This window comes from Varanus komodoensis, unplaced genomic scaffold (genome assembly GCF_004798865.1).
Source record: "Varanus komodoensis strain SLA01 unplaced genomic scaffold, ASM479886v1 scaffold5, whole genome shotgun sequence".
NCBI classification, from domain to species: Eukaryota; Metazoa; Chordata; class Lepidosauria; order Squamata; family Varanidae; genus Varanus; species Varanus komodoensis.
Genome location: NW_025336087.1, coordinates 44,083,588 through 44,098,011, shown reverse-complemented (window position 1 = coordinate 44,098,011; position 14,424 = coordinate 44,083,588). Strand labels below are relative to the sequence as shown.

Here is a 14,424-nt window from a genome sequence, read left to right as displayed (position 1 = left end):
ATTTGAAGCCTACTCAGAAAAAAACAGAATAAGGCTTTCATATGTCTATTCAAAAAGCAAGCAGGACTGAATTACTCATCAGTACTTTCAAATGGCATCCCAAATACTAAGCTTCTGCATGTCTTCTTAAAAGGTCACAGCTCTCTTGTCTGTAAAGTGCATATCTCAGTATCTTGCAGCAGCTTGATTTTTTTCAGCGAGTTTAAAGGCTGCCAGCCTTTAAATATCCCTTTTCTCTCTTATCAGTGTTCAGAATGCCAAAGAAGTCTACAGGCATATCTAAGGCAAGTCTCTTCTTCAGAGGACAAACCACTTGGATTATGTGTTTTTGTACAAACCTACTCAAAGACAAGGGGCTATGAAACAATGGCTGCATTTGGATGTCACAATAAGCTACTCTGGGTACCTTTGAACAAGAATGCATGCTTAGTTCTTCCTGCCAGTGGGAGCAGGTAAATAAGCTAAGCATTTTCTGTCTGTTTGGTGACATGTGAAATACGAATTTTGCTTTGTTCCACTCTCAAAAAGCCTATCTTAAACCAGGATTTATTCTTAGCTTATTGCTGGTTTACAAGAATGAGCAAGAATTCTTGGTTCAGATGTGATATGAAGCTAACCTTCCCCAAATTAGTACCCTACATATATTTTGGATTACAACTCCCATCACCCCTGGCACCGTAACATTATTTAAGAATGATTAGCATACCAATCTAAAACATTTGACATGTACCCAAATTTGTTTAGCCATTCCTGCTGGCAGGAGGACCCAAGCAGAAATAATGAAGTAAATGTACCAATGCTTGTGTATTCAACGCAAACTAGAAATGTAAAAGGTTCTGATTTCCCATAATATGAGAACCAGATCACTGGGTAGTGTTTCAGTCTCTCATGTAATATATTCTGAGCCCTATTCATGCAAATTGTCTTCTCTAAACTAGTGACTACATATCCATTAATTTGTTCATTAAACCACTAAAACATATCAGAACATGTCACAAGTTTACTGTTTTCACAATTACAACAGGTATTATTCTATTGGTCTGCTCTTAACTTGATTGCATCTGGCACAAAACTGCAGTTCCCTCACAAAAATGATGACTGCAAATCATTCAATGGCATAGCAGCTGTCCTAATGTTCATCTTATAGTGGTAAGTTCATTCTCTTCAACAGATGGAAGATAACCTTACATGGACTGATCTTCCCACTTCTTTCCCTTGCATATCCCTAAATGAAGAGAAATCCTTCCTGGTTACAGGACCTTGAATTGCAAAGGAAATGACTATGTTCTGTGTTCAGCAGTACCACTGGATCAACCAAAAACCAAGTATGATCAGTGTAAAACATGAGCCTAAACCTGGAGCTCTGTTCAAAAGAAGACAGAAGAATTCAAAACACTCTGAAATGCCAAATCTAATAAACTATATTCACTCCCCTGAGCAAAGAAGGTATATCTTCCATCCACTGAAGAGAATATACATATTGTGTTAAGATCACTATTCTTTTTTCCTTCCATGGTGGAAGGTAGCCTTGCATCGGATACACAACAGGAATTTTTAGCTCAGTAGCACACTGTGGCATAGCCTGCCAAAAGAAACAATGGGGAAAGTAAAGGTGTCTAGCCTGTAGCACCTCACAATCAACAGATTAATGACTCCCTACATATATTGTCAATATGGGTGTTTCCGGGGTAGCTGCACTAAATGTGAAATGAGCCATGAGCTAATACAACACTAGGATGGTAGAAAATGCATGGAATGGGCATTCTGATCACAAATCCTCCTTACTGATGTGATCAACACCTGAAATAGGATCTTTAATGATAGTCTTTACCAAGACCAAACAAAGCTATTTAAATGATATTACAAACTGGGGCACAGAGAGTCACAAGAGAATACTCAGGAGCTGAAACATTTATGTTTTGTGGTTCAAGCCATGGTGGGTTGTGGCACATGTATTTGACTATTCAAGCCAGCTTAGTGAGTCATCTGAACCTGGGCAATGGTTTTTTGTGACGGTTAAACTCCTCTTGCTTAACCATAGAACAGGCTATTAGGATTATGTAAGGGTTCTTTAACCTCCACCCACACCTGCCACCCAGACTCAAATGATACAACAAACCATAGACTAAATATTAAAAATGGCTTCCCAGTCACAATACAGCTTAAAAAAGCCCAGTAACTCATTTCAGTGTGTGAACAAGCTCTGTGTCTGAAGTTATGTCGATTTAGTTGATTTAGGCCTTGACAACCAATGCAGGAGATTCTTGAGAGAGAGCAAAAACATAATGGAGCCTAGGACAGAATCCTGAAACTCTGTCACCTTCAACAATTTTACCTTCCATTTGGTGGAGTGAGAGAATTATCATTTGTGGGGAAAATGCCTTTGTGTTGCGGCCCTCCTCACTTGAAAATACATAGAATTTTTGTTAAAATTTTATTTAGACTAGTCTATGGTGCGGGGAAGAAGAAATTTAGGAACTGAAGCAGCATGGTCCTCCTTCCTACTCTTGTTTTCTCAGTAGACAAGGTGGGTAGGATATACCCTGTTTCAAATGGTAGAGAAACTATCCTATTTTGCCCCTGGAACCTCCCCCATCTCTAAAAGAAACTGATCTGGGGTAGGATAGTGGAGAGAAGATTCATATGATGGACCATCTAATCCAGGTCTGTTGCTCTGGTTGGATGGACTTCTGTCCAAAATTGCAGGGGCTGTGGATAAGGATACTGGGGACATGTATCTATCTTTTAGTACTTTATACCATTTCCAAAACTCTCCAACCCATGTCCAAGTGTATCTTATGCTAGCCCACCAGAGCCACTCTGCCAGGTTCACTGTGCCATCCAGACCTTCCCTTCCACTGCTGGGTATGGCAGTAGCTTTCTCAAAGCAGCAGCCTTTGCTGCATGGGCCTGCTTCCTCTTTCTTTGCACTGCCTGAGAGCTGAGCCTCCACACTGCACTTGTGACTTGCAATTCTTCACCTTCTAAGAAGAGAATCGTTCTGGAATACTTGGAATCTGTGTGGAAGAATAAGTACTACCAGGCATCTCTTCCTTAAAATACACATTGCATAGCTCAAAACTCAACCCACCCTGCTAGAGAGGAAGAAGAAAGGAGAGGGGGAGTCAAAAGCACAATACTTCGTTTCAGTGTTGGAAGGTTCAACCAGAAATCAGGTGAGTTTTCCTTCCCAGAAGTAGAAAATAAACTAGGAAGTGATTGTATCACGTTATATCTGAACCCAAGGTGCTAGTTTATTGGTACCAAACAACTCAGGATCACTCACCAACTTGCTGTTCGCTTATATATCATGGGTTTGGACATAATGGGATGCTATCATCTCTTTTTTTAGCTTGAAGTAGTGGAAAAAGTAAACTGACTGCATGTACCAGTAAGCAGCTCATTCATGGTAAACCAGAAGTACTGAGCAATTCAGACTAGCATTTGTGGATGAAAGAGACTTAGTGTAACTTTGTTTAGATAGGCTCCTAAACACTTACTTGGAAGCCAGTTTCACTAAATTGGAAGAATTTCCAGCTGAGGAATGGTGACATTTATGTATTATATTTCTAAATTACCATACTTTCATCCAGAGTTTCAAAAAACTATGTCGAGTTTCTTGTATTATGCAAGTTTATTTAACTGATTGATTAAAACCCAGGTATTTCATACGCTTTGGCTGCTAGACACTGTCAAGATGGTCACAGGATATGTCAGAGTTCCAGCTCTGGAACTCTGAGGTTGGAGCTGGGATTCTCCCTGCACTGGCTGTAGCTCTAAAATCATATGGTGCGGGGAGCGGGGTTCATTCTGGTGGGTGAGGAAGACAAAAGTGATGTTCTCTTGGTACAGGAATCCCAGCAGTACCTCAGCCCCTCTTCCTTACGAAGGGGTGCAAAGGACACTTAGCTTTTGCGGGTTTCTCCCAACCTCAATTTGATGCCACACTCCTCTGAGTTCAGAGGGTTACACTGCATGGCACCTCTGCTGGCTGGGGCATGCTGGGAGTTGTAGGACTTTTTTCTTTCTAAACAGATATAGGACTGCACCTTAAAACCTGTAACTGATTATTATGCTAGCCAACTATTCTTTATATGTATCATCTTATGCTTACTTTAAGTTAGATATTACCACTGTATTTTTCCTTAAATTTTTTGATTATATTGCAATTATATATAATTGCAAATTATATATAATTTGTCTAAAGGATCAAACTAGAGTTTTATAGTTTGTATAGCTAAACAGCTAAATTACTTAAAATCCTGATGTATGAGTATAAAACTTACATAGCCTTTCTCTTTTTAATGGGAGTCCAAGAAAAACAAATGCAACTTCTAATCTTTGCTTTATTTTTTATTCATCAGACAACAATGTTATGAACAATTTTACATGTTCCAAATATAACACTGTTTGCTAAGACTTTCTTTCTTACACTGGACAAATTATAAATATTAAGAAAACATGCAACTACTAAATATTTCCTGTCGATTAACTAATATTTGAACCTATGGTTGATCCAAGAACTAGAGAGAATATTTACTGTGTTTTAATCATTCTGAAAGTAGGCAATACCTTTTTGTGTTCCTCATATTCCAGTTTGCTTAGAAGTAGAGCCTTTTCAAGATCTGCTTCAAACAGTTCAGAAGTCAACTGAAGAAACAAGACAGAAATGTAAGACTTTGTGACAGGTTTTTATTTAACACACCAAAGATGCTTGCAGCACTTTAAAGATTAATGCATTTATTCTGGCATAAGCTTTTGTAGACTCCATATCAGTTTCTGCTCTAGTAAATGCATTAGTTTTGACAGTGCCACAATACACTTTTGTTGTTCTTGGGACAACAGATTAACATTGGTAGCCTCTGTTAATTATTTAAACATGCATTTACACCCTTAATACCCACACATCAGAATATTTTTGAGGTGCATTTTGGTACAAGTATAGTCAAGGTATTTCTACTTTCCCTGTACTGAACTGTACTGCAAAATGAGAAACTAAAAGTAAAAATCTCTCTCCAAAATTTTAACCAGACTACTTTGAAATTACTATATACTTTGTGCTAAAGCTGCACATCTGGCATTTTGTTTGTCTAGTCGCAAAGTCGTGCCCTACCCATCACGACTCCATGGACAACATTCCTACATACAAAGCCTTATCAATGGCACATAGTCAGATTTTGCAGCAAACATTCTGCTTTAGCACTAGAGATAAATGAGCTCTTCTTCACTCCAACGTTATCCATGTTCTTACTCAGAAGAACAAGATAGTTTTGGGGCATCTAGTGTTTGCGAGATCTAGTCCCCACCCAGCCATGAAGCTCATTGGTTGATTTTAGGCCAGTCTTAACCTAACCTATATCATGTTGTTGTTGTGGGAATAAAATAAAGAGGATATTCCTATACACCACTGCAGCCTTCTTGGAAGGAATGTATGAGAATGCAGATGTAATCCATAAATCTGCTTCTTATGGTAAAGTAACCCTCCACAGGAGAACTGAGAAACATGAGACTACTTTTGGACTTGGTTCTACATTGAAATTCTCTGTTAATAACTGTTTATTGGTTTAATGACAAAATCTTCAAAAATAAAACATACTGCCATGCCACATGTTTCATCTAATGTGAAGAAGTTGTGCTTAATAAAAACATTGTTACATTTTAAGTTAAATCTTGTTTTCCAAAATCAGCTATGCCATTCTTCATGCCAGTTCCATTCAAAAGTACAGGGCAATCTTGTACGTTCAGAATTAAATCTCAGTGAATTCGATCAGGCTTTCTTCTAAAAAGGTAAATATACGGGTGCAACCTTAGTATTCTGAGTGATGAAGCAAGAAAGTAGGGGAGGAAAAGCCCCAGGAAAACTGAAACCAGAGGCTAGAGGAGAAAATATCCTAAAATGCCTGTTGGATAAGATCTCCCTAAAGAACTGCAGAAACAGGAGACAGATTTGCTTGTATAAGTTGACTGTGTTCCTTTCTCTGTACCTATTTTGGGCTTTCATTCTAAGGCTATAATCCTAAACAATATGACTAGCAAGTAGATCTCAATTAACTAATAGACTTCTAAGCTCAGGAATGATGTCAGTTATGATCTAATGCTATTATGTTTATATTAAGTCCTATTATGTTTAATAGCACACGTTAAGTCTGAAGCTTTAAACTACAATCCTATACCTACTTAAGAATAAGCCCCAATGAACTCTATGTGACTTCTTCTGAATCGAAATATAGGACTGCAATATTAACTTGTACAAACTAGGCTTGGATATTTGTACAACAATCAATAATCCAGCATGTTTATCGTAAGATTTAGAATTCCAAACAAATCTATAGGATAAAGTACCTGTTCATCTCTTTGTCTCCATTCTTGCCAGTTTTCTTCCTGAGAGTCTTTGCGTGCTGAATTATTTAATGCCTGCTCATGCAAGCAGGCTCCATGGGAAGTTTTCTGAGGAATCTTTTTAAAAGCAAGATTTCTAAGCTATAATGAATAATGAGGAGAAATTAAGGATTTTAGAAGACATAAAACACTGTGGCACTATGAAACTACAGTATCAATTCTTTTTAAAGTAACTTATATTATGCTTTGTTAAAAAACAACCTATTATTTAGATGGTCTAAGGTAGCCAAGATAGTTATTTAAAATATTTATATGTGATTTGTATGCTCAAATCCTTCCCAGGTGGCTTTCAATATATACATTCATAATATTAATTTGTAACCATAAAACAACATAAGTACAGCTGAATATAAAGCAAGGGCCAACAATAATACTAATTACATATGACATCCAGCCCAACATTCAATAAACAAGTTAGTTGCTCTGCGACTGCAGAAGCAAGTGAAAGGACACACAGATTTCTTCTGCAAGCAGGAAGAATGCAGGTCACTGGATTACACCACTTCTATACAAACCAAAATACCAGCAAGTGAAGATCAGCAGGGCCCTATAAATGTTAATTTACAACTCATTGTTTTGTTCTGTTTGTTAACCTCAATGTTGATCTTGCTCCTCTACCTTTTTCTTTGCCCTGTCTTTGTTAGTAAGACTGAGTTCTCACTTTCATGCATCTTTTTTGTCAATGCATTCCGTGTCTCATGTAAATTTATGTACTGTGCCTAACACCAGCATTCTACTTTTGATGGATTTCAAGTAGCTTTCAGAGCAAAATGTACACTCAGTTCTAAAGGTATTGGATATCCCTTCCAAAACCTGGAAGAGTCCTTAATTTATTTCAGATACAGTAGTTTATTTTATTTGACCATAGTCTGGCCTTCCTTCTGTATGAATATGCATATCTGACACAAGAAATGACTTAAACGTAACAGTTCACCTCATTTGCTTCACTCTGCTGCTGCTCCTTCTTTTTTCTCCTCTTTTCTTTCTTCTTTTCATTTGTGCTTGACTTGCTACCTGACATCTGGGACTTTCCACTACTCCGACCACTTCTTCCCTTTCCTGATTCTGAATCAGATCCACTACCACTATCAACTTGTAAAAGAGCAAATCTAGATGCAGTGGTAGGAACAGAACTAATTACTGCAGAGGCCATTTTAATCTTGGGAGAGTCTGGAAGCAAACTTCAAAGTGTTTCCTGAAAAAAAACAAAAGTAACATAAAAAGAAGTAAGAGAGGCTCCTCTGTTTTTCTATAAGAGATCTGGTACATTAAGAGTCTACCTGTTTTGATCTAACAATCTTATGAACAAAACCCATATATTTTAACTCTTACTTTGCCTGTTCCACAGAGGTTCAGCTTTGAAAGGTTTTCAAGATACCAAGAAGTATCAAAATGTACATTACATTTTGAGGCAACTGCACATGCTCCCCAAATCAGTAAATGCAGAAGTAGTTCTGCCATTTTTGAAAATACCCTGGGAAACTTGCTCTAAGGACAGTATAAGAATTTCTATAAGAAAAATAGAAACACATAAGTAATGGAGAGCTTTATTAACAAATTTCTATTTGTTCTTTTATTGAATTTCTTCTACTAGCTTTGACTGGCTATATTTCACATAGAAAGAAGCTATTGAAATTAAAGATGAAGAAAATTAAAACATAATTAGAGGCTTAGCAGTATTACAGTTCTCCCTGAATATGGTACTTAGATTCTTTAAGATGATCTTCTCTTCAGGAAAATCACCAATAGAAACCATTTTTGATTGAATAGCTGTCATTTTCTTAAGGAGGCTTATAAAAGCGGCATTTCATTGGAAACTTTTGGAATCCCTGACACATGGAGGAATGCAGTCTTCACAGAATGCAGTTTTACAAGGATTATTATAAGAAAGTTTCATGAGTTTTTAAATATTACAATTAGAGGTCTGTCAAAATACTTGGGTCATCTTAAAAAAGAAAGCCTGTATCATTTCATGGCAATTCAACTACAAAGGAGTCCCATGGGAAATGCTGAAACTTTTGGATTTTGCTGAAACTTTTAAGAGAAATGGCAGCACTAACATTAAAAGAGGACCCTGTCAATCTTCTACATGCAGTAAATGAGCATGAAACAGTTTCTCTGCTTTCTGAAGAATCCACTGACAAGTATTTATGCCTAATGGACACTTCCTCAACAATGATACATGATATGGTTGGACTAAGATATTCCTCTATACAATATGAGGAAAATATTTCACATTTAAGATGCTTGAAAAACCAAATGCTGCTGTCAAAGAGTCTGCTATGGGCCAAAGTCTGCAACACAAATAACGCACATAAGTCTTCCATGTGAGATATTAGTTCTTTGTAATGGTAATCTCTAGAAAGAACACTCCAAAATTTTCCTTTTTGCTTCAAAGATGTATATGCAACACTCAACACTTACTTCAAAAAATAAAAAAAGGAATTAAAATTGGCTCCATCTTCTGTTATGCTAAAACTTACCTTCAGGAAAATAATCTAGTTAGACTGCATGAACAGTTTAATAATAGTGAGCATAAAGAATGAGTATTATGTTTAATATATTTGTAAACACACCAATATGCATGATTAAATCATGCGAATAAAGCAAATTCTAGACCACATTTCTATTTTGTTGTTCTGAATTGTGGTGTTGGAGAAGACTCCTGAGAGTCCCTTGGACTGCAAAGAGATCAAATAAATCAACCCTGACTGCTCTTTAGAAGAACAGATATTGAAGCTGAAGCTGAAACACTCTGGCCCATCTAATGAGAAGGAAGGACTCATTGGAAAAGACCCTGATGCTGGGAATGATTGAAGCAAAAGTTAATATTTTAATAACTTTTAACATTAGTTATATAGGTTTTAATCTGCAGCCAGGGTGGATCTGGATTTTATTTGTATTATGTTTTATTTTATTCTTCTTATTTAAGTAAGCCGTCCTGAGGCTCTGTGAAAGGACGGCATACAAATATTCTAAATAAAATAAAATAAAAATAAAATAAAAGGAGAAGGGGACGACAGAGGTTGAGGTGGCTGGATGGGGTCACTGGGGAGGTGGGTGTGGGGTTGGATGGACTGGGGTATGGTGAAGGACAGGAAACATAGAAACAGAGTAAGTCAGAAGGGGCCTCCCGGGCCATCTTGTCTGACCTCCGGCACCAGCCGGCTCCACTCACGACATGCCCACCATGTGCACATCCAGCCTATCCTTGAACACCCGCACCCATGGGGCCTCAATGATCTCTCACGGAAGCCCATTCCACACCCTCGGGGTCCTGTCAGGAAATGCTTCCTGGCATCCAAATGGAACCTTGGCTCCCTGAGCTTTGCTCCATTGGAACGCATCCTGCCTTCCTCTGCAGGGGAGAACAGGTCTCTACCCATCTCCATGTGACATCCCCTGACATACCTGTATGTCACCAACATATCCCCTCTGAGTCTCCTCTTCTCCAGGCTGAAGAGACCCAGTTCCTTCAGTCTCGCCTCATACCCCATCCCCTACAAACCAGCCACCAACCTTGTGGCCCTACGCTGCACTGACTCTAACCTGGCTATATCCTTTCTGTAATGAGGGGCCCAAAACTGAGCACAATACTCCGGTTGCGGGCGCACCAGAGTCATATAGAGTGGTAGTAATACTTCTCTTGATCTAGAAGCCACACTTCTGGCTATACAACCAAGGGTGGCGTTCGCCCTCTTGACCACCGCATCACACCACTGACTCATGTTTAGCCTGCAGTCAACCAGTACCCCGAATGTTCTACATGGCCCGCAAAGAGTCGGACATGACTTTGCGACTGTTCCCAAGATGTTGATGTTTAGTCTTGTCATTTCATGTTTGACCACATCCAACTTACTTTGATTCATAGATCTTACATTCCAGGTTCCTATGCAGTATTGTTCTTGACAGCACTGGACTTTCCTTTCACCACCAGTTACATCTGCAACTAAGTGTCTTTTGGCTTTGACCCTGTCGCTTCATTCCTTCTGGCACTACTAGTACTAGCCCTCCATTCTTCCCCAGTAGCACACTGGACGCCTTCTGACCTTAGTGGCTCATCTTCCAGTTTCATATCTTTTAGCCTTTCAATTCTGTCCATGGGGTTTTCATGCAAGGATACTAGGCTGGGTTGCCATTTCCTTTTCCAGTGGATCACATTTTGTCAGAGCTCTTTGCTATTACCTGTTCCTCTTGGTTGCCCCTGCACAGCATAGCTTGTAGCTTCATTGTGCTATCAAGTCCCTTCATCAAGGCAAGGCAGTGATCAATGAAGGGGATATTTCTATTACACCATTTATAATTCCCATTTATTATATTTGGACTAAAGGGGGGGCGAGGCTTCTTAATTGTTTTTAATACGACTACTATGTGATGGGAATTCATGCTATTACTCAAATAACACTCCCCCCCACACACACACACACAGTCTTTTTATGACTAAGTAGTTGTGTCATTTTTATCAGGTTTTTTTTGACAGGTACAGCAATGTATTCACTGATACCAGTAACTCTATGCAGATTTTTACTAAAAAGAAAGTGTGCCAGATCAAGCCAAACTAAATACTTTAAAGTTCTAATGGAAGCCGGCAGACACCTCACTCTCCCCTTGATGTGATGATAATGCTGAAGCTTACATGGCATCGAAGACTGCCAGTTATATTGGCATCGAATTGATCGAGCAGGGTATTTTTGCTCATCTGCGCAGCAAGGCTACCAGGGTAGATGGCACAGCTTCCAGAACGTTATTTAAGCCCCAAGAGTTTGTTGTGGTTCCTTCCCTCGTACCTTTAAAGAAAAGCAAGTGCACCGCTGGCCTACAACGAAGTGTCTCGTCTTTCAGCCACAGCACTGCGACTTGATGAACAGCAACACCGCTTAAGGCAAGGACGCGGCACCTGCGGCCAAGCTTGCCAGCTAACGGGGCCGCCCTGCTCCGAGTCACTGCCAGGAGCGCGACGAGGCCGCCCCACAGCTGCTCTTCCCCCTCCCCAGGCTGCGCCGACCCCAACACCGCGCGCCTCTTCTCTCCCCCTCCCCCCCGCGGGAGTGAGGAGGGAGCAAGCAGGGCATCCGTTTGCACTTTAGTCCACGGGGATGGGATGAAAGGGGGCAGTCAGTACGGGAGGGAAGAAATAAGGAGCCTCACCGCCTTTCCGAGCCGCTCTCAGGTGGGTACCGAAGGTGACGGTTGCGGCCTCACGGGTGGCTACGTCGGGGCAGCTGCCAGCGTCCAGAAAACGGTCCGGGACGTCGCGGGCGAAAATTGGCTCGCGCGGCGACGGCAGCACGCGGTCTGCGCGAGGGGGGGGCGGGGAGGAGGAGGAGGGAAAGAGCCGAAAGAACTCGCGAGGCCGGAGCGCGTGGACGTGCCCGGTTGGGACGCGCTGGCCCCCGGAGTTTGTTTACGTCTCGAGTCGCCTCGCTGTAACAGGACCAGGAAAGGAGGGCAGTAGACGCATGCGCAACAAAGCGGTTTGTGACGTGATAGGCCAGACCAGGACGAAACTCTCCTGCGGGCTCATCGCCGAGGGAGAGGCGAGAGGGGGAAGAACGGGGCTTGCGAGGACGTGGGTGGGAAAAGATCGCGGCGCGTGTCCGCCCGTATTCCTACGCTTACGTTAATTATGAAGAAACCGCTTGGTAATGCTGGAACGGGAGACCGCAAACCTCAGCGAGCGCCTTTTCCTTACCTGCCTCAGGAACCGCCTCAGCCATTAAGGCCACCTGGTGCTAATCGCGTCGCTGCTGCTCTACCTGCTTAGCCATCGCGATTGCTCTTCCGGGTTGTCCTTTTCCCCCCATTCCCCTTTAGGGCTCTTAGGGCTGCTGTTTTCCTTCGGTAGTCCCTCCAGTATGAGTCCCTGATAAAAAGCAGTTGGAGAATAGCCTGCACCGGTAGACTAAACGGTTATTCTTTTGGTAGCTATGTGGAGAGTGTTATCAAAATAATTTAAAGCTTGATTTTTTTTATCTTCGTACCTGAAAATTCAGCAATATAAGTAATAATGAAAGACCGTGTGGGATAGTTGTTAAGAGTGTGGGACTGGGACTCAGGCGATCTAAATTCTAGTTGCCACTCAGCTATGGAGCTCACTGTGTGACTTTAGGCCCATTAAAGGCTCTTAGCCCATCCTACCTTTCAGGGTTGTTGTGAGGATAAAATTGGAGAGGAGCAGATTTATGCAAGCCACCACCTTATATTCACTTTCCTTATGGAAAGTGAAGTGGGAGAAAAACATAAACACAACAAATATGAAACAATAGGCGGGGAAAACATTGGCAGATAGCCCCTATGCCAGGATTTACCCATGCTGAAGTGAGGCTGACATCCCTCTTGGCAGTGGCATCAAACCAGGAAAAACCTTCTGCAAGACCAGATAGTAGCACGCTCCTGGTTAATAAAGTTTTTCCTCTCACATATATTTGTTTGTGGTGCTTTTAGTAATATATTAGCAACTGTTCATAATTGCATTAATATATTTTATTGGATGTTGGCTCTGGGAAATTGGCTCTGGGATGTTGCTCTGGGAAAAGGCAACATGCAATAAGTCTCTAAATGTGAACTCTGGGCTGTTCTACAGACCTTCTGTCCTACTTAACCCTATTTTATGAAATTTAAAGATTGCTCAGTTGAAAGCCCAATTCACCAAATCAGAAGGTACAGGTTGCAGTCTCACTCTGATTATGCATATATTTTGCCTAATAGTTGCAATATTTTTCTGATTTCAAAGCTTATAGGGTATGTGAATATCAGTGGATAACTGTGACTAGGATCATGAATACAACCATCCCTTCATTCAACCTTGTCTTAATAGGCTCTGGTTCTCCATGTGTTTGGAAACTAAGCCATAGGATAAACTAAAATCCTTCAGAGAAGTGTGCAATTATAGAAAAATGCTACATGTTACCAGAGAAAATAGTCAGATCATTAGTTACTGGGTAGATTAAACTGTAATAAATTGGAAATCTTTAAATTGGGTATACAGGAATAATATTTGAGTAGAAACATCAGACTCATTGCAGTCTGCTTATTTTGTCTCCAAGCTTAAGCTAAGGAAAAAGCAATTCTGCAAATTCAGAGAAGACCAACTCTTTACAGTGCTAATTAGGTTGTATTTATGATGACATGGACTGACCATCCTTCTTATTTCAAAGCAGTTTTGCAACATTTCAATTTTATTTAAAGAGAGGGGAACAAATTAGTGTGTGAATAAATAGCCTTCTTGACACATGATAAGGGGTGGGGAGGAGTGGGAACAGACGGATTCCAAATATAACATTGTTTGTTAAGACATTCTTTCCTACAGTGGACAAATTATAAACATTAAGAAAACATGCAACTACTAAATATCTCCTGTCAACTAATATTTGAACCTATGGCTGATCCAAGAACTAGAGAGAACATTTACTGTGTTTCAATGATTCTGAAACCAGGCAATACCTTTTTGTGTTTCACATATTCCAGTTTACTTAGAAGTACAGCCTTTTCATAAGAAAGGTGGGGCTAGATGAATCACCAGTTGGAATTAAGATTGCTGGGAGAAATAACAACCTCGAATATGCAGATGATACCACTCTAATGGCAGAAAGTGAAGAGGAACTAAAGAGCCTCTTGATGCGGGTGAAGGAGGAGAGTGCAAAAGTTGGCTTGAAACTCAACATTAAGAAAACTAAGACCATGGCATCTGGACCTCTCACTTTCTGGCAAATAGATGGGGAAGAAATGGAGGTAGTGACAGATTTTATTTTCCAGACGGGGACTCCAACCAAGAAATTAAAAGACGCTTGCTCCTGGGGAGAAAAGCTATGGCAAATCTAGACAGCATACTGAAATGCAGAGACATCACCCTGCCAACAAAAGTGTGTATAGTCAAGGTTTTCCCAGTTGCAATGTATGGCTGTGAAAGCTGGACCATAAGGAAGGCTGAGCGCCAAAGGATTGAGGCCTTTGAATTGTGGTGCTGGAGGAGACTCCTGCGAGTCCCCTGAACCGCAAGGCAATCAAACTGGTCAGTCCTAGAGA

General features: G+C 40.5%; 1 protein-coding gene across 3 annotated transcripts in view; it reads right to left on the bottom strand.

Moving 5' to 3' along the window:
• The window catches only part of GKAP1 (G kinase anchoring protein 1), a 28,259-nt gene extending 16,421 nt beyond the window's left edge, over positions 1–11,838 (bottom strand). For 2 of the 3 annotated variants that reach the window (XR_006416231.1, XM_044445730.1), the window contains exons 1-4: positions 11,548–11,838; positions 7,334–7,594; positions 6,343–6,480; positions 4,573–4,650 (exon numbers count right to left, since the gene is read on the bottom strand). Coding sequence is in view for 2 of the 3 variants with exons in the window: in XM_044445730.1 (XP_044301665.1) it covers positions 4,573–4,650; positions 6,343–6,480; positions 7,334–7,552 (435 nt within the window). In the remaining variant the exon portion in view is untranslated. The remainder of the gene's footprint in view (positions 1–4,572; positions 4,651–6,342; positions 6,481–7,333; positions 7,595–11,547) is intronic. The other variant, XM_044445729.1, reaches the window with a different exon arrangement.
• Between the last annotated feature and the right edge of the window lie 2,586 nt (positions 11,839–14,424).